Genomic DNA, 23,767 nt, shown 5'->3' with positions numbered 1-23,767 from the left:
ACTTCCTGTGCCTCACGCCCGCCCCGCGATCAACTCACCTGTAGAGGCGTCCATACCTGAACCAGGACTGGAATTCAGTGACGTACTGCAAGGGTGGAAAGGGGGAGAGAGCGGCCAACAGGGCCCAGGCAACGATCACCTGGGCCTTCGCTGATAGAGCCCTGGGTCACTCCCGTGGAGCAAGTTCTCAGGGGCGGACAGCTGGAGTTTGCTGCCGAGCCCCAGCGCTGGGAGAGGCCTGTGGGCCTAGGAAGGGTGAGGGCCCCGCTGCTCCTGGGCAGCTTAAAAAAGGCGGCGGGGGTGGGGGGAAGAACATGCCTGGACCCCTCTACAAAGCAACTGATCTTACAGCCAGGTTGAGAACCACAATGCAGGAAACTCCTGTGCGCGGTGAGGGCAGGCAATTCTGTGGTCACCGGCCCACCAGCCTTTCATACTCTTACGCCTAATGGGGAAAGGGTATCTTCCTTGCCCTCCGGCACACCCCCACTATTCCACCTGTGCGGTGGGCCAGTTCCTGGAAGTTTTGTAAAGGGCGGCATGCCTTCCTCATTCCGTACACTCCACGAGGGAAGGGTACCTGGTACTAGCAATTCTTTTTTGCCCCCCCGCCCCACCAGCTTCACACTGCTCCCGCAGGAAGAAGTCAAGAAAACAGGCGGCTCTACAGGAATGGATTTAGTTGGAGGGAGAAATGAAAGCAATCCAGACTTTGAGTAAATACATTTTATATGGAACAAGATAATAAAATAGCGTGCATTTTATTTAAAACCAACCAAGCGCCAATAAAAATATATCACACTGCAGCTGTGATTCCACATCAAACCTTAACAGTTAAGAACTGGGCGTTTAATTCATTCTTCACGTCATGCGCTGGGCCTGGCTGAGGACACACCTCCCCCAGAACCTCGGAGGAAGAATGGGAGCCCTGGAGGAGAGGGTGCTATGGCCGCCTCACCCTGCCCCTCTGGGAGCGGGTGAAGGGAGGGGCCGTGGTGTGCAGCTCCGCACTCCTCCTGGGCCACCACCCTGATGGGCAACTTCCCCGTGGCAGTGAGTGGAGGGAGAGGGGTGGAGAACCATCTGGAGCTGGGCAGACAGGTGAGTTCCCCTTTCTCCTTCAGTGTCTGAAATCCCCATAGGGGATCTGAGGGCCACTGTAGGGTCCCACTTGCAGGCACGAGCCTATGAAGCAGTCACCTTTTGCTTTGGCTGAAGGGGGAATCGAGAACCTCAGAGGAAAACTCTCTTCTTGACACAAAGCAGCCACAGTGCACTTTCCTACATACAGTACAGCGGCGGGCAGGCAGAGGGCCCTGCTGGCTCGGATTAAGGCACTTAGAACAGACTCCACGTATGGTGTATGTCCTTGCTGCCGGCCCCGTGTGGGAACCTCCCCTTTCCCTGCCCCTCAGGTCCCGCGTGCCCTGCCTCTTCCCCAGGGCTGGGCAATGAGGAGGACAGCAGCTCGCCTGGAGGGACGGGGTTCAGGCAGAGCACGGGCCAGGGCCGGAAGGAGACCAGCGAGGAAGGAAGCCTGGCAGAGGAGGGGCCACAGAAGGACGGGAGCGCATCAGGAGGGAGGCAAGGCGGCGGCAGAGGGGAGCCGGCTGAGTCCCAGGAGCCCAGTGGCAGTGATGTTCCCCACTCAGGGTGGTTCACCGAGCCACAGGGGAGGCCCTTCCAACCCGCCCCGACTGAGGCAGGCTGGGAGCAGAGAAAGGGTTAAGAGAACCAATCCCAGACAGAGAACCCCAGAAGGCAGGGCCCCCTGGGGACCGGCAGGGGGAACAGTCTGCCTCTTTCTCAGCCAGGAGGGTCTGGTGAAGACAGGAAGGTTGTGACAGTCAGAGACTGGGCAGGGGCTGGAAGGAGGGCTGTGCGATCCAGAAGCAGTGCAGCTCTTTGGTACAATGGTGAGGAGGAGAACGACGACGACAATGACGATGAAGGTGGCCTTGTCCCGGCGACCCCTCACTCCTCCTCCACACCCCGGGGCCCCTTGGCCGCCCGCCTCTGTCGCCAGCGCAGCTCTTCCACCTGGCGCTCCAGGCCTCGAACCTTGGCCTCCAGTTGGGCCCCTGAGGCCCGGGTGCCAGTGAGCCGGCTCAGCAAAGCGTAGAGGGTCAGCAAGGCCAGGAGGAGCAAGGCCCGGGTGGAAGGGTCAGGCACCGACCTCACCAGGGCCACAAAGCCGGCCAGGAAGAGGACAAGCTTCAGGCCCCAGAGGATCCGGCCCAGCAAGGCCAACACCAGGCCAAGCAGCAGGGACAGAAGCCAGTAGACGACTAGGGCCCCTGCTCCCCACAGCAGGAAGGTCTGGACCTGGCTGGGGCTGAGCTTCAGGCCCTGGGTAAGGTGATCTCCTGGAAGAGGGAGAACCACACAATCAGCCAACCTCGAGTGGGGAGGGCCGGGGGGGGGGGGGGCGGATGACAGACCCAGAAAGGAGCTAAAACCCCCTGCAAAGGCAAAATCCTTCCCCCACAGGGTCACAGAGATAGGAGCTTGATCGTCAGCTCCTGTTCCCGCGGCTGGGGGCGGATTACCTCCCTCGGTTGAACCTGGTTCCGCTGTAAGATGGGAGTGATGCTCTGGGTAGTGGGTAGCAATTAAATGAGCCACTACGGCTGAGCACAATGCCTTGCTAGACAGGAAGCCAACACCTGGTAGGTAGCGGCAGCCATCGGCCCGCTCTTACGTTTGCCTCTGGGGAAACCTGGCAGGTGTTGCGCACCTGGGGAAATGTCCGGGCCCCGAAAAGATAAAGCTCCCACAAACAGGAAGGGACTGGCTAAGCCCCAGGGGACCTAACCAGTACGGTGCCACTCACCATCCAGCCCCAAGGCATTCAGCAGCTGCGCGCCAATCCCAGACAGCGCGAAGAAGGCCACCGAGATGGCTGACGAGATGGCCCACATCACCTGAGACAAGGTCTGCGGAAAGAGCAGGGCAGGAGATGAGCTCGTAATCAGTCATGCCCTTCTTTAAGCCTCCAACCAGTGCCCAGGCAAGGCCAGGAGGGAATGTCCTTCACCTCCTTCTCAGCCAGAGGTCTGCCCACCAAGCTCGGGCAGCAGGCCATTTCTCCTTCCTGAATTGGAACTCAGGACATCTGGGCACTAATTCAGCTGATTTGCTAGAATACTTTGGTGATGGTAGTAGGTGAATGTGTGTGTGTTGGGTTGGGGGGTGGACATCAAATCTCTACAGTAGTCACCCTGTAGAAGTGGGGTCCTCCCAGAGAATCATGGAGTTGTGGAAAGAACATCTGTGAAGGGCCAGGAGGTTTCAGGGAAGAAGGAGTCCATCAGTGCTGCTTGATTATGGATTTTATCAACGATCGTCCCAACTGTTTAGAACGACCTATCGAAAGAAAGCAATGCCACACCTGGGATGTCATCAGGTGGAAGAGACAGCCCTGCCTGAAGTCCCTGAGTCACGCCTACCTCTGCCTCTAGAGGGGAAGGGATTTTCAGGGCTTGAGACTCTGCCAATTTAAGACCTCAGGTCAGGTTTAGACCAAAGTCAGACTCTATGGTCATCCGGTGACATGGGTTTGTAAAGACTGGCTCGTTTCCCAGTCTTTCTGACAAGAGAGGGAGGAACAAGGGGAAAGGGAGAGCTACAGGCCCTGAGGTAGGAATCAAACAATGGGATTGCGAAAAAGCAGGAACTGTCTGGCTGCGTCTTGGAGAGAACGTGGGGCTGGCTCTCCGCTGCGGGGATTATGACACAGGGAGGATGTGGAGCCAGGATGGGGTGGCCGCGAACGATGTCTCCTCCTTTATCTTTCTTCCGTGCGTGCAGTCACCACAGGAGCCACCTTCCTTACCTCGGAAATCAGGTGCATGGTCTCAGGGCCAAGCCAGGCATCCAGCGTTGCCCGCAAAGACCGACCTATCTGGCTCAAGAGATCAACCGGGGCCTCCCTCTTCTGCTGGCCTGGTGGCACAAAGTCTGCACGGGACTGGGATGATGCCGAGTGGAGGAGGACGAGGGCCACTAGGGCCGTCAGGACGACTCTGAACTCGTGCTTGCCCCGCGGCGAGCTGCTGCCTGGGCCTGCCATGGCTGGGTCTGCCGGGAAAGAAGCACAGGGTGAGCGGAGCGCCGGAAGGGGCGTGGACACCCACCGGCGCAGCTGTGACCGGCCCTAACGCCCTCCTCCGCCCCTGCCCCGCGAGCTGAGAAAGGCAGGAGTGGGCCTTTCAACTTCAGCTGGGCACGACCATCTGATTCATGGGTTCCTCTTCCCCATTCTTTACCACTTGCTCGTTCGTAAATCAGCAAGCATTGTTCAAGTCCTTAGGGGAGACGAGGAGATCTAGGGTTGTTCCAGTTCTAAAAACCTGAAGGCCCATCTCTGGGTCTTAGGTGTTATGGGCATAAAAAAAAGTATGAGGCTTTGTCCCCGGGGAGGTTATAATCTACTTAAGATAAAGCTGACATAAAAACCAACTTAGAAAATAGCACGCAAATAAGATTACTGCTGTGTCGTGATGTAAAGAAAAGTGCGCGGGTATGTGCTCAGGCGAGAACACACCTGCACACATCCCTTCCGCTCTGCAGGACCCACCATGAGAGGTGGTATTAGCGTCCTCGCTCCTATTCGTAACAAATGGGAAGAAACAGGCTCAAGGGTTAAGCGTTGCTAGGGGTCACTGGACTAAGTAGAAAGGTCAGGATTTGAAGCCAAGCCTCTGCTTCCAAATTGCACACTTATTTGGGAGAGAAGGGAACACCGCGGATCTCAACAGTGGCCACTCTTTGGAAATCACCTGGGAGCTTCATAAACTACTGACACCTCTGTCCCAAGTTCAGACGTTCCGGTGTCACTATCTGGGTGTGACTTAGGCTTGAACGTGCAAAAGCTCCCCAGGTGATTCCGCTGTGCCAGGTTAAGACCCACTGACACAGAACGATCTCAATCCCTCCCCCACTCGCCCCTAATGTAAGCAAAGGGTTAGTTAGAGCGCAGCCTTTAGGGAAAGATATTATCGTTAGTAAAAAGCTAACCACATGCCACCTATCTCATATAATTGGCCACCACCAGGCAGGCATTGTTACTGTTCTCCATTTTACTGATAAAGAAACTGAGGTAGAATAAGCAGTAAAGGAGGGAAAAAAATAAAACAAACAGGATTTGAACCCAGATGCATCTGGTATCAGACCCCTCGCACACACTGCCCTACCATATCATCTCCCAAGTCAGTCTCAAAAGTGATTTAAGGGGCGCCTGGATGGCTCAGTCAGGTAAGCGTACAACTCTTGATTTTGGCTCAGGTCATGATCTCAGTCGTGAGATGGAGTCCAGAGTTGGGCTCCGTGCTGGGTATGAAGCCTGCTTAAGATTCTCTACCTTTTCTTCTGCCTCTCCCCTGCTGGCTCAAGAGTACTCTCTTTCTCTCTCAAAAAGAAAAAAAAAAAAGTGAGGGGTGCCTGGGTGGCTCAGTCAGTTAAGCATCCGACTTTGACTTAGGTCATGATCTCATGGTTCGTGGGTTTGAGCCCCAGGTTGGGCTCTGTGCTGACAGCTCAGAGCCTGGAGCCTGTTTCAGATTCTCTGTCTCCATCTCTCTCTGACCCTCCCCTGCTCATGCTGGCTGTCTCTCTCTCTCTCTCAGAAATAAAACATATAAAAAAAAATTTTTTTTAAAGTGATTTAGAAAGTCACACGATAGATCATTCAAGAGCTAAAATAAACTTTGCATCTACCGATCATCTCCGACCATCTCCGTGAATTACTATTGGTGACAATTCACTTAACCGCTTTGTGTTCTGAGCTCATCCATAACATGGATGCCACAGGCAAGGTTAAGACCCAACAAGTATCGATTCATAAAGCGGGTGTGGATCAGCCAAAAAACCTGTTTGCAGGTCCACTTTATGTATCACGGTGCTTGAGAGATGTCAAACAGCACCGGCAAATCCCCGCTTCTCTTGCAGGGTCCGAAATGAACCTGTAGCTCCAGGGAGTTTCATGATTCAGACCCGACGATCAGAGGCTAAGCCATGCCCCTGATGTCGGAACAGCCAGGTGTTTGAAGCTTTTGCAGTTACCAGATCCCTCAGGGGGTTACCCAGAAATCAGAGCCATCAGGGCGGAGGAGAGGGAAGATGTTTCCATTCTTTGTGGAAAGGAGAAGAATCCAAGGAACAGTTATAAAAATAATATTCGGGGCACCTCTGGCCCAGGAACACCTGCCCGAAGTTCCTCTTGAGGTCTGTGGAGTGCAGGGCTATAAAGCATGCATTCATGGGGAGCAGCCTCAGGCTGGGAAGCCTTTTGCTCTTCTCTCTCTTTGGCAGAAATCAAGAACCAGATGGTTCCTGGCTTCTGGTGGTGATACATGAGGGAGGCACAGGTCAGTTCCTGAGCTATCTGGGTCATAACCACACTGGGGACTTAACGAGCAGGGTTGCTATCTTGGGTTGGATCCTATATCCAAGGACCTCCACCAGGAGGGATCAGATGTCATCTCCTCCATTCTAGAAGGTCAGGGTGATGTGAGCTGCTCCCCCCATGGCAGCCTCCCGCATTCTGTGCTAGCCTCAACTTCCAAGCAGCCATCTGCCTCAGTCAACNAGGGGCCGCAGGGCCCCCGGGGAGCAGCTGCCGCGCGCCCCGCCATCCCGGCGCACATCCTTCCCGTGGAGGGCGGGGACTAGGCGGGCGGCTCAGGTGGCCCCCCGGCCGCCCGGCATCTCCCGCGCCCGCTCCGCGCCGCCCCGACCCGGCCGGCTGGGTCCCCGCCGCCGCCCGCCCGGCCGCCTGCCCGCGGCCGCAGCTCCCAGACAATGGAGCGGGAGCTGGAGCAGGAGGGTGGGAGGGAGCGAGCGCGGCACATGGGCTGCCCCTCCGCCCCGCCGGGTCCTAGTGCCCTACGGATCCCCGGGCCCCGAGCGCCCCCTGTGCACGAGGTCGCGGAGAAGGCCGCTTCCCTGGGGACTGAACCACGGGGGTGACCCGCCTCTGCCGAGAGGGATTCGATGCGTTCGCTTCGCGTGCCTCTCGGAAGCTCCTGCCCGTGGAGGAAACGGCCACTTCCTGTGCCTCACGCCCGCCCCGCGATCAACTCACCTGTAGAGGCGTCCACACCTGAACCAGGACTGGAATTCAGAGACGTACTGCAAGGGTGGAAAGGGGGAGAGAGCGGCCAACAGGGCCCAGGCAACGATCACCTGGGCCTTCGCTGATAGAGCCCTGGGTCACTCCCGTGGAGCAAGTTCTCAGGGGCGGACAGCTGGAGTTTGCTGCCGAGCCCCAGCGCTGGGAGAGGCCTGTGGGCCTAGGAAGGGTGAGGGCCCCGCTGCTCCTGGGCAGCTTAAAAAAGGCGGCGGGGGTGGGGGGAAGAACATGCCTGGACCCCTCTACAAAGCAACTGATCTTACAGCCAGGTTGAGAACCACAATGCAGGAAACTCCTGTGCGCGGTGAGGGCAGGCAATTCTGTGGTCACCGGCCCACCAGCCTTTCATACTCTTACGCCTAATGGGGAAAGGGTATCTTCCTTGCCCTCCGGCACACCCCCACTATTCCACCTGTGCGGTGGGCCAGTTCCTGGAAGTTTTGTAAAGGGCGGCATGCCTTCCTCATTCCGTACACTCCACGAGGGAAGGGTACCTGGTACTAGCAATTCTTTTTTGCCCCCCCGCCCCACCAGCTTCACACTGCTCCCGCAGGAAGAAGTCAAGAAAACAGGCGGCTCTACAGGAATGGATTTAGTTGGAGGGAGAAATGAAAGCAATCCAGACTTTGAGTAAATACATTTTATATGGAACAAGATAATAAAATAGCGTGCATTTTATTTAAAACCAACCAAGCGCCAATAAAAATATATCACACTGCAGCTGTGATTCCACATCAAACCTTAACAGTTAAGAACTGGGCGTTTAATTCATTCTTCACGTCATGCGCTGGGCCTGGCTGAGGACACACCTCCCCCAGAACCTCGGAGGAAGAATGGGAGCCCTGGAGGAGAGGGTGCTATGGCCGCCTCACCCTGCCCCTCTGGGAGCGGGTGAAGGGAGGGGCCGTGGTGTGCAGCTCCGCACTCCTCCTGGGCCACCACCCTGATGGGCAACTTCCCCGTGGCAGTGAGTGGAGGGAGAGGGGTGGAGAACCATCTGGAGCTGGGCAGACAGGTGAGTTCCCCTTTCTCCTTCAGTGTCTGAAATCCCCATAGGGGATCTGAGGGCCACTGTAGGGTCCCACTTGCAGGCACGAGCCTATGAAGCAGTCACCTTTTGCTTTGGCTGAAGGGGGAATCGAGAACCTCAGAGGAAAACTCTCTTCTTGACACAAAGCAGCCACAGTGCACTTTCCTACATACAGTACAGCGGCGGGCAGGCAGAGGGCCCTGCTGGCTCGGATTAAGGCACTTAGAACAGACTCCACGTATGGTGTATGTCCTTGCTGCCGGCCCCGTGTGGGAACCTCCCCTTTCCCTGCCCCTCAGGTCCCGCGTGCCCTGCCTCTTCCCCAGGGCTGGGCAATGAGGAGGACAGCAGCTCGCCTGGAGGGACGGGGTTCAGGCAGAGCACGGGCCAGGGCCGGAAGGAGACCAGCGAGGAAGGAAGCCTGGCAGAGGAGGGGCCACAGAAGGACGGGAGCGCATCAGGAGGGAGGCAAGGCGGCGGCAGAGGGGAGCCGGCTGAGTCCCAGGAGCCCAGTGGCAGTGATGTTCCCCACTCAGGGTGGTTCACCGAGCCACAGGGGAGGCCCTTCCAACCCGCCCCGACTGAGGCAGGCTGGGAGCAGAGAAAGGGTTAAGAGAACCAATCCCAGACAGAGAACCCCAGAAGGCAGGGCCCCCTGGGGACCGGCAGGGGGAACAGTCTGCCTCTTTCTCAGCCAGGAGGGTCTGGTGAAGACAGGAAGGTTGTGACAGTCAGAGACTGGGCAGGGGCTGGAAGGAGGGCTGTGCGATCCAGAAGCAGTGCAGCTCTTTGGTACAATGGTGAGGAGGAGAACGACGACGACAATGACGATGAAGGTGGCCTTGTCCCGGCGACCCCTCACTCCTCCTCCACACCCCGGGGCCCCTTGGCCGCCCGCCTCTGTCGCCAGCGCAGCTCTTCCACCTGGCGCTCCAGGCCTCGAACCTTGGCCTCCAGTTGGGCCCCTGAGGCCCGGGTGCCAGTGAGCCGGCTCAGCAAAGCGTAGAGGGTCAGCAAGGCCAGGAGGAGCAAGGCCCGGGTGGAAGGGTCAGGCACCGACCTCACCAGGGCCACAAAGCCGGCCAGGAAGAGGACAAGCTTCAGGCCCCAGAGGATCCGGCCCAGCAAGGCCAACACCAGGCCAAGCAGCAGGGACAGAAGCCAGTAGACGACTAGGGCCCCTGCTCCCCACAGCAGGAAGGTCTGGACCTGGCTGGGGCTGAGCTTCAGGCCCTGGGTAAGGTGATCTCCTGGAAGAGGGAGAACCACACAATCAGCCAACCTCGAGTGGGGAGGGCCGGGGGGGGGGGGGGCGGATGACAGACCCAGAAAGGAGCTAAAACCCCCTGCAAAGGCAAAATCCTTCCCCCACAGGGTCACAGAGATAGGAGCTTGATCGTCAGCTCCTGTTCCCGCGGCTGGGGGCGGATTACCTCCCTCGGTTGAACCTGGTTCCGCTGTAAGATGGGAGTGATGCTCTGGGTAGTGGGTAGCAATTAAATGAGCCACTACGGCTGAGCACAATGCCTTGCTAGACAGGAAGCCAACACCTGGTAGGTAGCGGCAGCCATCGGCCCGCTCTTACGTTTGCCTCTGGGGAAACCTGGCAGGTGTTGCGCACCTGGGGAAATGTCCGGGCCCCGAAAAGATAAAGCTCCCACAAACAGGAAGGGACTGGCTAAGCCCCAGGGGACCTAACCAGTACGGTGCCACTCACCATCCAGCCCCAAGGCATTCAGCAGCTGCGCGCCAATCCCAGACAGCGCGAAGAAGGCCACCGAGATGGCTGACGAGATGGCCCACATCACCTGAGACAAGGTCTGCGGAAAGAGCAGGGCAGGAGATGAGCTCGTAATCAGTCATGCCCTTCTTTAAGCCTCCAACCAGTGCCCAGGCAAGGCCAGGAGGGAATGTCCTTCACCTCCTTCTCAGCCAGAGGTCTGCCCACCAAGCTCGGGCAGCAGGCCATTTCTCCTTCCTGAATTGGAACTCAGGACATCTGGGCACTAATTCAGCTGATTTGCTAGAATACTTTGGTGATGGTAGTAGGTGAATGTGTGTGTGTTGGGTTGGGGGGTGGACATCAAATCTCTACAGTAGTCACCCTGTAGAAGTGGGGTCCTCCCAGAGAATCATGGAGTTGTGGAAAGAACATCTGTGAAGGGCCAGGAGGTTTCAGGGAAGAAGGAGTCCATCAGTGCTGCTTGATTATGGATTTTATCAACGATCGTCCCAACTGTTTAGAACGACCTATCGAAAGAAAGCAATGCCACACCTGGGATGTCATCAGGTGGAAGAGACAGCCCTGCCTGAAGTCCCTGAGTCACGCCTACCTCTGCCTCTAGAGGGGAAGGGATTTTCAGGGCTTGAGACTCTGCCAATTTAAGACCTCAGGTCAGGTTTAGACCAAAGTCAGACTCTATGGTCATCCGGTGACATGGGTTTGTAAAGACTGGCTCGTTTCCCAGTCTTTCTGACAAGAGAGGGAGGAACAAGGGGAAAGGGAGAGCTACAGGCCCTGAGGTAGGAATCAAACAATGGGATTGCGAAAAAGCAGGAACTGTCTGGCTGCGTCTTGGAGAGAACGTGGGGCTGGCTCTCCGCTGCGGGGATTATGACACAGGGAGGATGTGGAGCCAGGATGGGGTGGCCGCGAACGATGTCTCCTCCTTTATCTTTCTTCCGTGCGTGCAGTCACCACAGGAGCCACCTTCCTTACCTCGGAAATCAGGTGCATGGTCTCAGGGCCAAGCCAGGCATCCAGCGTTGCCCGCAAAGACCGACCTATCTGGCTCAAGAGATCAACCGGGGCCTCCCTCTTCTGCTGGCCTGGTGGCACAAAGTCTGCACGGGACTGGGATGATGCCGAGTGGAGGAGGACGAGGGCCACTAGGGCCGTCAGGACGACTCTGAACTCGTGCTTGCCCCGCGGCGAGCTGCTGCCTGGGCCTGCCATGGCTGGGTCTGCCGGGAAAGAAGCACAGGGTGAGCGGAGCGCCGGAAGGGGCGTGGACACCCACCGGCGCAGCTGTGACCGGCCCTAACGCCCTCCTCCGCCCCTGCCCCGCGAGCTGAGAAAGGCAGGAGTGGGCCTTTCAACTTCAGCTGGGCACGACCATCTGATTCATGGGTTCCTCTTCCCCATTCTTTACCACTTGCTCGTTCGTAAATCAGCAAGCATTGTTCAAGTCCTTAGGGGAGACGAGGAGATCTAGGGTTGTTCCAGTTCTAAAAACCTGAAGGCCCATCTCTGGGTCTTAGGTGTTATGGGCATAAAAAAAAGTATGAGGCTTTGTCCCCGGGGAGGTTATAATCTACTTAAGATAAAGCTGACATAAAAACCAACTTAGAAAATAGCACGCAAATAAGATTACTGCTGTGTCGTGATGTAAAGAAAAGTGCGCGGGTATGTGCTCAGGCGAGAACACACCTGCACACATCCCTTCCGCTCTGCAGGACCCACCATGAGAGGTGGTATTAGCGTCCTCGCTCCTATTCGTAACAAATGGGAAGAAACAGGCTCAAGGGTTAAGCGTTGCTAGGGGTCACTGGACTAAGTAGAAAGGTCAGGATTTGAAGCCAAGCCTCTGCTTCCAAATTGCACACTTATTTGGGAGAGAAGGGAACACCGCGGATCTCAACAGTGGCCACTCTTTGGAAATCACCTGGGAGCTTCATAAACTACTGACACCTCTGTCCCAAGTTCAGACGTTCCGGTGTCACTATCTGGGTGTGACTTAGGCTTGAACGTGCAAAAGCTCCCCAGGTGATTCCGCTGTGCCAGGTTAAGACCCACTGACACAGAACGATCTCAATCCCTCCCCCACTCGCCCCTAATGTAAGCAAAGGGTTAGTTAGAGCGCAGCCTTTAGGGAAAGATATTATCGTTAGTAAAAAGCTAACCACATGCCACCTATCTCATATAATTGGCCACCACCAGGCAGGCATTGTTACTGTTCTCCATTTTACTGATAAAGAAACTGAGGTAGAATAAGCAGTAAAGGAGGGAAAAAAATAAAACAAACAGGATTTGAACCCAGATGCATCTGGTATCAGACCCCTCGCACACACTGCCCTACCATATCATCTCCCAAGTCAGTCTCAAAAGTGATTTAAGGGGCGCCTGGATGGCTCAGTCAGGTAAGCGTACAACTCTTGATTTTGGCTCAGGTCATGATCTCAGTCGTGAGATGGAGTCCAGAGTTGGGCTCCGTGCTGGGTATGAAGCCTGCTTAAGATTCTCTACCTTTTCTTCTGCCTCTCCCCTGCTGGCTCAAGAGTACTCTCTTTCTCTCTCAAAAAGAAAAAAAAAAAAGTGAGGGGTGCCTGGGTGGCTCAGTCAGTTAAGCATCCGACTTTGACTTAGGTCATGATCTCATGGTTCGTGGGTTTGAGCCCCAGGTTGGGCTCTGTGCTGACAGCTCAGAGCCTGGAGCCTGTTTCAGATTCTCTGTCTCCATCTCTCTCTGACCCTCCCCTGCTCATGCTGGCTGTCTCTCTCTCTCTCTCAGAAATAAAACATATAAAAAAAAATTTTTTTTTAAAGTGATTTAGAAAGTCACACGATAGATCATTCAAGAGCTAAAATAAACTTTGCATCTACCGATCATCTCCGACCATCTCCGTGAATTACTATTGGTGACAATTCACTTAACCGCTTTGTGTTCTGAGCTCATCCATAACATGGATGCCACAGGCAAGGTTAAGACCCAACAAGTATCGATTCATAAAGCGGGTGTGGATCAGCCAAAAAACCTGTTTGCAGGTCCACTTTATGTATCACGGTGCTTGAGAGATGTCAAACAGCACCGGCAAATCCCCGCTTCTCTTGCAGGGTCCGAAATGAACCTGTAGCTCCAGGGAGTTTCATGATTCAGACCCGACGATCAGAGGCTAAGCCATGCCCCTGATGTCGGAACAGCCAGGTGTTTGAAGCTTTTGCAGTTACCAGATCCCTCAGGGGGTTACCCAGAAATCAGAGCCATCAGGGCGGAGGAGAGGGAAGATGTTTCCATTCTTTGTGGAAAGGAGAAGAATCCAAGGAACAGTTATAAAAATAATATTCGGGGCACCTCTGGCCCAGGAACACCTGCCCGAAGTTCCTCTTGAGGTCTGTGGAGTGCAGGGCTATAAAGCATGCATTCATGGGGAGCAGCCTCAGGCTGGGAAGCCTTTTGCTCTTCTCTCTCTTTGGCAGAAATCAAGAACCAGATGGTTCCTGGCTTCTGGTGGTGATACATGAGGGAGGCACAGGTCAGTTCCTGAGCTATCTGGGTCATAACCACACTGGGGACTTAACGAGCAGGGTTGCTATCTTGGGTTGGATCCTATATCCAAGGACCTCCACCAGGAGGGATCAGATGTCATCTCCTCCATTCTAGAAGGTCAGGGTGATGTGAGCTGCTCCCCCCATGGCAGCCTCCCGCATTCTGTGCTAGCCTCAACTTCCAAGCAGCCATCTGCCTCAGTCAACAGGAGCTGGGGTACCTTGGAATAAACCCTCCGCAGCAAGGCCATCACCGCCTGGCCAGCTGGCCTTGTGAAGTGCACCAGAAACCAAACCCAACAGGATTCTAGAGGGTTGAATCTACAGATAAGAGCGCAGATCATTGGCGGGTCCGTTTCTTCAGACTGTTCAACAGAAGTCCTTCTCATTTCTTCCAGGCTATTTCTGCGCAACAAGAATCAGACTCACTGTCATCACACCTCCTCACTGCAGCCCAACCAAATACTTTTCATAAAGAGAAGCCGTGGCAGTCAAGGGCCGAAGCAGTCTTAAGCTCTGAGAGGAAGTGGATCTTAAACATCTTCAGCTGCCGCAGTGCCTGGCCTCAAATGGTAGGCGCTCAACATATTGTGTGTATTTCTATTTATACATACAAGTGGCCACCTGCCCCAGTTCAGTGTGTGTGTATGGATGATGTTAAGCATAGATGTTTACTTGTGTGTGTGTATGGTGCTTTATAATTTACAAAATGCTTTGGTATTTCGCTACATCATTGAACTCTTACAGCCATCTTACAAGGTGCCACTATTCTTCATTTTACTCAGAAAAACTATGGCTTAGAGAGGTCATGCGAGATCTTCAAACTCACGCGGCAGAACTGGGTGAGACGTGCTTCGAGAACTCAGGATCCAGGGGCACCTGGGTGCCTCAGTCGGTTAAGCGTCCGACTTCAGCTCAGGTCATGATCTTACAGTTCGTGGGTTCGAGCCCCGTGTCAGGCTCTGTGCTGACAGCTCAGAGCCTGGAGCCTGCTTCAGATTCTATATCTCCCCTGCTCATGCTGTCTGTCTGTCTGTCTGTCTCTCTCTCAGGAAGAAATAAAACATTAAAAAAAAAGTTAAAAAAAAAAAAGAGAGAACCCAGGATCCAAATCTTGCCTTTCTGCTTGTTCCACACCCCGATGCGGCCTCAGGAAAATGTAGTCCTCAGGGCACTTAAAAGTTCCACCAAATATCAACAAAGCTCAAAGTGAGAGTCCCCACCAGGAGCTGACCCACCTGCTGCACTTACAGGTCATGGTTTTGTACCCAGAGGTACGAGGACAGCAGAAGGCTGGGGCCAGCCCTGCCACTTCTGTCCAGGTAGCTGGGGCAGGGCCAGGAGAACCCGGCTCAGCTGGGGAAACTGCTTCACCTGACTATGGTAGCGAGAAGGCACTATATGTTTAGCTGTGGTTTGCCAAGAGGGCAGGGTGGGGCAGTCCAGACACACACACACACCCCACCCTGCCAAGGCTCCTTACACTTACACACACACACACACACACACACACACACACACACACGCCCACCCGCCCGCCCAACCCCCCGGCTCCTTCCTCCTGGTTAGCTTCCTTTCACACCATGAATCACTACGTCGAAGGAGGGGCAGCTGCCTTAGTGCCCTCTACTGGCCCTGATTTCATCGCTCAGGGCTACCCCAGGGGAGCAGTGGTTCTCGGCTCCGGTCGCCCAGCAGAAAAGTCTGTGGAGCCTGTTCGAGCAAGGATGTCTGCCCCACTCGGGGCCACCTTAGATGCTCCCAAATAGGGGCTCAGGATGTTGCTTGCAGAGCCCCTCGAGGATGTCTGACACATAACCAGACAGCTGCCAGAAGTGATTGGTGGCAAAGGAAAAAGTCTATTCTAGGCAAAGCCTCTAAAGTGCGGCGGTGCACAAAGCTACCTAGACTTCCATCCCAGTCTCCATTAGAAGCCGCCACCTTATGCCCATTGCTTACCCTGAGTTTCAGTCTCCTCCGTGTCAAACGGGGTTCAGCAGGCTTAAGAACTATTTGTTATGTGTTTCTGCAAGAACTTTCTAAACCTTAAGCGTCAATAGAAATGTTGCAGTCCACAAACTGCCAATACCCGCTGTTTACACTGTAGCATAATTTAGCGGTTTCTATGCCTGCCTCCCCCATTAGTCTCCGCGCGCCTCCGGTTGGACTTTACAACTTTTTTGGGTGCCTAGCACAGAACGATGACTAATAGATGCTCGTTAGATGAGTATTAGAAGCTCGCCAAGGTAGCAAAGGAGAAGTGGGGAGAGGAGGCTTATTTTAAGGTTGATCCAAACATGCGGCGGCCGCTGGGGAAGCACAGCTGCGTTGAAAGGAAGCTCCTTGACCGGCGAAGCTGCCACTGAAGAAAATGAAGTCAGCGTCCCGGCAGGTGGGGGCAGCCCCCGCTAAACCCCTGACAGCTGCTTCCCAGCAACTGTTTGGGGGCAGGGCGACGGGCAAAGGGGCAGCTTCCTCCCCAGGGCCCAGCCTCCCCCAGACAGGGTGTCGGTGGCATGTGCTATTTCGAACAGCAAGTCCCCTGCCAAACTCTGCTGGGTGGCTTCGCTGGCAAGGCACGCGGCGCGGCCCATGGGTTCTGGGTACCCCAAGGGGCTCGGGATACCCCCAAGGGGCTCAAAGCGATGCGGCGGGAAGCTGGGCCGTGGGGCGGGGGCGAGGGGCTCAGCGCTAGCCTCCTACCCCAGCCTGACAGTCGCCCCGCCTCCGCCGGACCTCTGAGCAGCGCTCTGAACCCTTTTCACCCCGGAAACGCGTGCCTCCTGTTACCTAGTAACGACGCCCCCTGTCGCATAGCAACGAGGATCCGGGTCCCCAGTTTGTTTCCCCCCGCCGGACGCCGTCGGACCCCTCCCCACGCGTGTCCGCCAGGCCTCGCGACTCCGCCCTGCTCCCACCTGCAGCGGCTGCCGCCTCCCCGTCCCGCGTTCTGCCCCCGAACTCCGGTCTCGACTGGCACTCACCGGGCTCCGGCCACTACTGCCCTTCACGTGCGACTTCGCTAAAACGCGCCACCAAGCCCGCGCCTCAACTCCGGGGCGTTGGTTTATCGTCTGCGCACGCGCAAGGCGGGATGAGCCCGGGGACTTGCCGGTCCCCCTCTCCGCCCAAACCCTGGGCGATGGGCGCATGCGCACTGCCCTCTTGCTCACGTTTCTTCTCCCCAACCCCCCGAGCCTCCCCACCAAAAAAAAAAAAAAGAGTGGGATCGGAAGCTCGAGCTGGGAACGGAAGTTTCTGGCAGAAAAGGGGGAAGAAGTGGCTATATCTGGGCTGTACACTAAGTGAACTGAATGTTTGAAATTCGGAGTCGAAGCCTGTCTCTCTCCTCAAGCCCTTAGCCTTCCGGGCAATGTAGTTTCAGGCTAGGCAGTACCTCCCGGGCATTGTGGGAAATGTAGTTCTAGCCAAGAGGCACCTGGTCTTGTGAGGCGCTTTCGCGCTAAAAAGGCACAAAGGAAAAAAGGTGTTAGGGGAGTGGTAAGAGGTACCAGCTCCGCGAGGATGCGTCCGCTCCCCCTGAGAGCAATGACGCACCCGAACCCTGCCGATGGCTCCCGAATGTTCACTCAATTATAGAGAAAGAGAAGAACCAACTCCCAGACCCCGTTTCTACACACAAAAAAAAGGCAAGATTGTGGGGGAACCACTAAGGTTTTGGAATCAGGTGATCCCTTGCGTGCTTTGTGATTCTAGGCACTATTGCTTCATCCCTCTTAACCTCAGCTGTTTCAACTTTACTATACAGCACTGTAAGTTCCTAAAATACTTCACTTCACAGTGAGGTGTGGGGATACCATGAAGTACAAGAGCCAACATGAAAGACAAAAAAACCCAAGTTGCCGCTCTCACATTGGCTGCCATAGGTGAGCTCCCCTTAGATGTTGAAACAGTTCCTGAACCTCAACCCTCTAAAACAGAACTCTTTTCACGTCCTCCGGGAATCAGCCTTCTAATGCTGCCTTCTCCCCACACTACCCAGCTCAGCAGCAAGCAGCCCCTCGCCTCCTCCAGTTGTTTCTCTTCTTCAGATGTTTTTCAGCCGCATCCATCCATCTTCCTGTGGACCCTCATTACTCCCTGCCTAAGCTAGGGGTCTCTTTCTTCTGGAACAGGCTCCGGTAGCACCCTGGGTCTCACCTTGTAGCTTCTCTAACAGTTGCAATTTTACATTTGCTTGTGAGAGGTTTCTGATTTGTAGGACTGCCAATCTCCTGGTCACAGACTCCTGTGCAAGAAATGTAACTTTTGGGGGCACCTGGGTGGCTCAGTTGGTTAAGTGTCCAACTTCAGCTCAGGTCACAATCTCGCGGTTCACGGGTTTGAGCCCCGTGACAGGTCTGTGCTGAGAGCTCAGAGCCCGGAGCCTGCTTTGGATTCTGTGTCTTGCTCCCCCTCTGCTCCTATCCCACTCATGCTCTGTCTCTCTCAAAAATAAACAGAGAGAGAGAGAGAGAAAGAAAGAAAGAAAGATATGTAACTTCCCCCAACTCCCCTACTATGACAAGTCATCTTCTTTTCAAACCTTTTCCATATGTGCAGTAGAAATAATCTCAGTCAGGAGCGCCTGGGTGGCTCAGTCAGTTAAGCATCCTACTTTGGCTCAGGTCATGATCTTGCAGTTCGTGAGTTCGAGCTCCACATCTGGCTCTGTGCTGACAGCTCAGGGCCTGGAGCCTGCTTCAGATTCTGTCTCTCTCTCTCTCTCTCTCTCTCTCTGTTCCTTCCCCACTCGGGCTCTGTCTCTCTCNCTTACACACACACACACACACACACACACACACACACACACACACACGCCCACCCGCCCGCCCAAGGCTCCTTCCTCCTGGTTAGCTTCCTTTCACACCATGAATCACTACGTCGAAGGAGGGGCAGCTGCCTTAGTGCCCTCTACTGGCCCTGATTTCATCGCTCAGGGCTACCCCAGGGGAGCAGTGGTTCTCGGCTCCGGTCGCCCAGCAGAAAAGTCTGTGGAGCCTGTTCGAGCAAGGATGTCTGCCCCACTCGGGGCCACCTTAGATGCTCCCAAATAGGGGCTCAGGATGTTGCTTGCAGAGCCCCTCGAGGATGTCTGACACATAACCAGACAGCTGCCAGAAGTGATTGGTGGCAAAGGAAAAAGTCTATTCTAGGCAAAGCCTCTAAAGTGCGGCGGTGCACAAAGCTACCTAGACTTCCATCCCAGTCTCCATTAGAAGCCGCCACCTTATGCCCATTGCTTACCCTGAGTTTCAGTCTCCTCCGTGTCAAACGGGGTTCAGCAGGCTTAAGAACTATTTGTTATGTGTTTCTGCAAGAACTTTCTAAACCTTAAGCGTCAATAGAAATGTTGCAGTCCACAAACTGCCAATACCCGCTGTTTACACTGTAGCATAATTTAGCGGTTTCTATGCCTGCCTCCCCCATTAGTCTCCGCGCGCCTCCGGTTGGACTTTACAACTTTTTTGGGTGCCTAGCACAGAACGATGACTAATAGATGCTCGTTAGATGAGTATTAGAAGCTCGCCAAGGTAGCAAAGGAGAAGTGGGGAGAGGAGGCTTATTTTAAGGTTGATCCAAACATGCGGCGGCCGCTGGGGAAGCACAGCTGCGTTGAAAGGAAGCTCCTTGACCGGCGAAGCTGCCACTGAAGAAAATGAAGTCAGCGTCCCGGCAGGTGGGGGCAGCCCCCGCTAAACCCCTGACAGCTGCTTCCCAGCAACTGTTTGGGGGCAGGGCGACGGGCAAAGGGGCAGCTTCCTCCCCAGGGCCCAGCCTCCCCCAGACAGGGTGTCGGTGGCATGTGCTATTTCGAACAGCAAGTCCCCTGCCAAACTCTGCTGGGTGGCTTCGCTGGCAAGGCACGCGGCGCGGCCCATGGGTTCTGGGTACCCCAAGGGGCTCGGGATACCCCCAAGGGGCTCAAAGCGATGCGGCGGGAAGCTGGGCCGTGGGGCGGGGGCGAGGGGCTCAGCGCTAGCCTCCTACCCCAGCCTGACAGTCGCCCCGCCTCCGCCGGACCTCTGAGCAGCGCTCTGAACCCTTTTCACCCCGGAAACGCGTGCCTCCTGTTACCTAGTAACGACGCCCCCTGTCGCATAGCAACGAGGATCCGGGTCCCCAGTTTGTTTCCCCCCGCCGGACGCCGTCGGACCCCTCCCCACGCGTGTCCGCCAGGCCTCGCGACTCCGCCCTGCTCCCACCTGCAGCGGCTGCCGCCTCCCCGTCCCGCGTTCTGCCCCCGAACTCCGGTCTCGACTGGCACTCACCGGGCTCCGGCCACTACTGCCCTTCACGTGCGACTTCGCTAAAACGCGCCACCAAGCCCGCGCCTCAACTCCGGGGCGTTGGTTTATCGTCTGCGCACGCGCAAGGCGGGATGAGCCCGGGGACTTGCCGGTCCCCCTCTCCGCCCAAACCCTGGGCGATGGGCGCATGCGCACTGCCCTCTTGCTCACGTTTCTTCTCCCCAACCCCCCGAGCCTCCCCACCAAAAAAAAAAAAAAGAGTGGGATCGGAAGCTCGAGCTGGGAACGGAAGTTTCTGGCAGAAAAGGGGGAAGAAGTGGCTATATCTGGGCTGTACACTAAGTGAACTGAATGTTTGAAATTCGGAGTCGAAGCCTGTCTCTCTCCTCAAGCCCTTAGCCTTCCGGGCAATGTAGTTTCAGGCTAGGCAGTACCTCCCGGGCATTGTGGGAAATGTAGTTCTAGCCAAGAGGCACCTGGTCTTGTGAGGCGCTTTCGCGCTAAAAAGGCACAAAGGAAAAAAGGTGTTAGGGGAGTGGTAAGAGGTACCAGCTCCGCGAGGATGCGTCCGCTCCCCCTGAGAGCAATGACGCACCCGAACCCTGCCGATGGCTCCCGAATGTTCACTCAATTATAGAGAAAGAGAAGAACCAACTCCCAGACCCCGTTTCTACACACAAAAAAAAGGCAAGATTGTGGGGGAACCACTAAGGTTTTGGAATCAGGTGATCCCTTGCGTGCTTTGTGATTCTAGGCACTATTGCTTCATCCCTCTTAACCTCAGCTGTTTCAACTTTACTATACAGCACTGTAAGTTCCTAAAATACTTCACTTCACAGTGAGGTGTGGGGATACCATGAAGTACAAGAGCCAACATGAAAGACAAAAAAACCCAAGTTGCCGCTCTCACATTGGCTGCCATAGGTGAGCTCCCCTTAGATGTTGAAACAGTTCCTGAACCTCAACCCTCTAAAACAGAACTCTTTTCACGTCCTCCGGGAATCAGCCTTCTAATGCTGCCTTCTCCCCACACTACCCAGCTCAGCAGCAAGCAGCCCCTCGCCTCCTCCAGTTGTTTCTCTTCTTCAGATGTTTTTCAGCCGCATCCATCCATCTTCCTGTGGACCCTCATTACTCCCTGCCTAAGCTAGGGGTCTCTTTCTTCTGGAACAGGCTCCGGTAGCACTCTGGGTCTCACCTTGTAGCTTCTCTAACAGTTGCAATTTTACATTTGCTTGTGAGAGGTTTCTGATTTGTAGGACTGCCAATCTCCTGGTCACAGACTCCTGTGCAAGAAATGTAACTTTTGGGGGCACCTGGGTGGCTCAGTTGGTTAAGTGTCCAACTTCAGCTCAGGTCACAATCTCGCGGTTCACGGGTTTGAGCCCCGTGACAGGTCTGTGCTGAGAGCTCAGAGCCCGGAGCCTGCTTTGGATTCTGTGTCTTGCTCCCCCTCTGCTCCTATCCCACTCATGCTCTGTCTCTCTCAAAAATAAACAGAGAGAGAGAGAGAGAAAGAAAGAAAGAAAGATATGTAACTTCCCCCAACTCCCCTACTATGACAAGTCATCTTCTTTTCAAACCTTTTCCATATGTGCAGTAGAAATAATCTCAGTCAGGAGCGCCTGGGTGGCTCAGTCAGTTAAGCATCCTACTTTGGCTCAGGTCATGATCTTGCAGTTCGTGAGTTCGAGCTCCACATCTGGCTCTGTGCTGACAGCTCAGGGCCTGGAGCCTGCTTCAGATTCTGTCTCTCTCTCTCTCTCTCTCTCTCTCTGTTCCTTCCCCACTCGGGCTCTGTCTCTCTCGCTCTCAAAAATAAATAAACAACAGCAACAAAAGAAACAATCTCAGACAGTTCTTCCCACCCTTAGTTTTCAGAGTGTACAATAACATGGAGCCAAAGTGGGGGAGGGGGAGGGGGAGGGGCGGTCATCTAATCCTCACTGTCAGTTGAACTGCATTGTCTTGCCTGCTCTTCCGTCACTTTTCCCCACAGGCTGCCTCTACATCTACCTGGGAAAGGGAGCTTTTCTGGGTTATTGGCCCATATGTCCCTTTAATTCCCAAGTTGCAGCAGCCATGACCTAGGGAGCAGTGAGTTCTTTTCTCAAGGATTCACCTACAGCTATGCATATAACCCTTTAAAAAAAACATTTTTTTTTTTTATTACTGTGTCTTCCTTCCCTGCCTAGGGGATCTTTACCTCCCTTGTGGGAGGTTGAGATTGGGGGGAGTGGGGAGGAATCTGAGATCAAGTTGTTAGATCAAGTTCTTCAAAATCAATTTCCCTGTATCCTTTCTATCCCTGAGAGGCTGGCTTTTGAAATTCACAAGGCTTGAAAGGATTCCCTGTTTTCTCCATTCTTCAGCTACAACCATAAGTACTCCAGTATAGGAACGGCTCTCCCTTTGCTCACAGTGGTATCTCTAATGGCTCATAGTGTGCACACAGTGGGTGCTCAAGAAGGATTTGTCCAACAGATGAACTACTGGCTCTCTCTTCCTCCAGTGTGTCCTCCTCCAACCCATCCAATAAATTTCTTCCAGAGGAATCTTTTGGAAGTGTAGTTATCACTCTAAAGCTCAACTACTGATCAGCTGCCAGCCCCAAGTCTAACCGCCTCTGGTTCAAGGCCCTGCCTGAATGATTCCATTTTATTTCCTACCACATCCAAATATGCAAGACGCTCGTCATTCAACCAAGAACAGTTCTTGCTGTGTGCCGGGTGTTGTGTTAGACTCCCAGTAACAACAGCGACCAGAACAATGATGATTCCTGATATCACAGAGTTTACAGTCCAGTGGAGAACACAGATATCAAACAGATACTCATTAACAAATAAGTAAACGACCATAACTACCCAAATGGCTTGGAGAATTACAGGGTGCTGTGGGGACTACCCTTCAGTCAAGGGTAGAGAAAAAAGCTCCAGAGGTAGTGCTCTTTAAAATGAGAAGTTTCCTTGGGAGGGAATAGGAGGGGAGGAGAGAGGAGGGAGGTGTGCCAGGCACAAGTAGTGGAACTAGCCAGAGGGAGTATGCTTGAGGACCTGAAAGGGGAGTGTGGCTGGAGAGAAGATGAGGTGAGGTGGTGAGGAAGTCAGTAGGGATTAGATGGTGCAGGCCTCGGGGGTGAGTTTTCTCTGCCAGAAATACTCTCCCTCATTCAGGTCTCAGCAAAAATGTCACTGCCTCAGAGATGCCCTCCCTGAATACCCTTCTTAATGCAGCCCATCTCTCCCATCCACACCACTTCCTTTCCATCTTTCTCTGATTTGTTTTATTCTTAGCCCTTACCACTCTCTAGAATTTTCTTCTTAGAGTTGATTGTCTATGACACCTCCCCTCCCCCACCCTCTGCCCAAAAGAATGAAAGCTCCAAGAGAACAGAAACCTTGTCCACCAAGGTTTGTATCTCCAGTTAGCAAAGCAGAGCCTGGCACTTAGGAGGCACCCAATCAATATTTGTTGAATGAATGAAACGCCTGAGGAGGAGCAGAAATAGATTTTTCATGGAAAGTGGATCACTGGCTGTTCTATATAAAGTGGATTAGAAGGAGGCTAAGCTGGAAGCAAGACCAATTAGGATGCAATTTTACTGCTGCAAAAGAGAGATGATAGTGGTTTAGACAATCACACTTGTCTTCAGGGATAATGATAACAAACACGAGCACGTATATCGTACTTATTATGTGTCAGGCAAAGTACAAAGCACTTTTTTTTTTAAAATTTTTAATGCTTTTTATTTATTTCTAGGAGAGAGAGAGAGACAGCGTGAGCAGGGGAGGGTCAGAGAGAGAGGGAGTCACAGACTCTGAAACAGGCTCCAGGCTCTGAGCTGGCAGTCAGCACAGAACCCGATGCGGGGCTCTAACCCATGAACCGCGAGATCATGACCTAAGCGAAAGTCGGACGCTTAACCGACTAAGCCACCCAGGCGCCCCACAAAGCACTTTTTAATATTAACTCCTCACAACAGTCCTGTGAGTTAGTTCAACCTTTGTTATCATCCTCCCTATTTTACAGATGAGGAAATTAAGGCAGAGAAGTTCATACAGTTTGCCAGCTGGGTGAGCTGGGATTAG

General features: G+C 54.3%; 2 protein-coding genes across 4 annotated transcripts; both read right to left on the bottom strand.

Moving 5' to 3' along the window:
* Positions 1-742: 742 nt before the first annotated feature.
* Positions 743-4,106, bottom strand: LOC120246202 (transmembrane protein 109). The gene is made up of 3 exons (XM_039253610.1): positions 3,836-4,106; positions 2,834-2,936; positions 743-2,366 (listed from the first exon to the last, which is right to left on the bottom strand). Exons 1-3 carry the CDS (start codon positions 4,070-4,072, stop codon positions 1,975-1,977), a joined length of 732 nt encoding a protein of 243 aa, XP_039109541.1. The 5' UTR covers positions 4,073-4,106; the 3' UTR covers positions 743-1,974.
* Positions 4,107-7,788: 3,682 nt separating this feature from the next.
* Positions 7,789-19,881, bottom strand: LOC120246194 (transmembrane protein 109). 3 transcript variants are annotated; one of them, XM_039253592.1, is made up of 4 exons: positions 19,701-19,881; positions 10,882-11,126; positions 9,880-9,982; positions 7,789-9,412 (listed from the first exon to the last, which is right to left on the bottom strand). In XM_039253592.1, exons 2-4 carry the CDS (start codon positions 11,116-11,118, stop codon positions 9,021-9,023), a joined length of 732 nt encoding a protein of 243 aa, XP_039109523.1. In that variant the 5' UTR covers positions 11,119-11,126; positions 19,701-19,881; the 3' UTR covers positions 7,789-9,020. The 3 variants fall into 3 exon arrangements, with proteins under 3 accessions (XP_039109523.1, XP_039109521.1, XP_039109524.1); XM_039253590.1 differs by lacking the exon at positions 19,701-19,881 and adding an exon at positions 16,413-16,591; XM_039253593.1 differs by lacking the exon at positions 19,701-19,881 and adding an exon at positions 16,347-16,415.
* Positions 19,882-23,767: the final 3,886 nt, after the last annotated feature.

The sequence above is a fragment of the Hyaena hyaena genome, unplaced genomic scaffold (assembly GCF_003009895.1).
Source record: "Hyaena hyaena isolate Hyena2069 unplaced genomic scaffold, ASM300989v1 scaffold_456, whole genome shotgun sequence".
Taxonomy (NCBI): Eukaryota; Metazoa; Chordata; class Mammalia; order Carnivora; family Hyaenidae; genus Hyaena; species Hyaena hyaena.
Note: the sequence above shows the minus strand (reverse complement) of the source record. Positions and strands in the feature narration are given on the sequence as shown.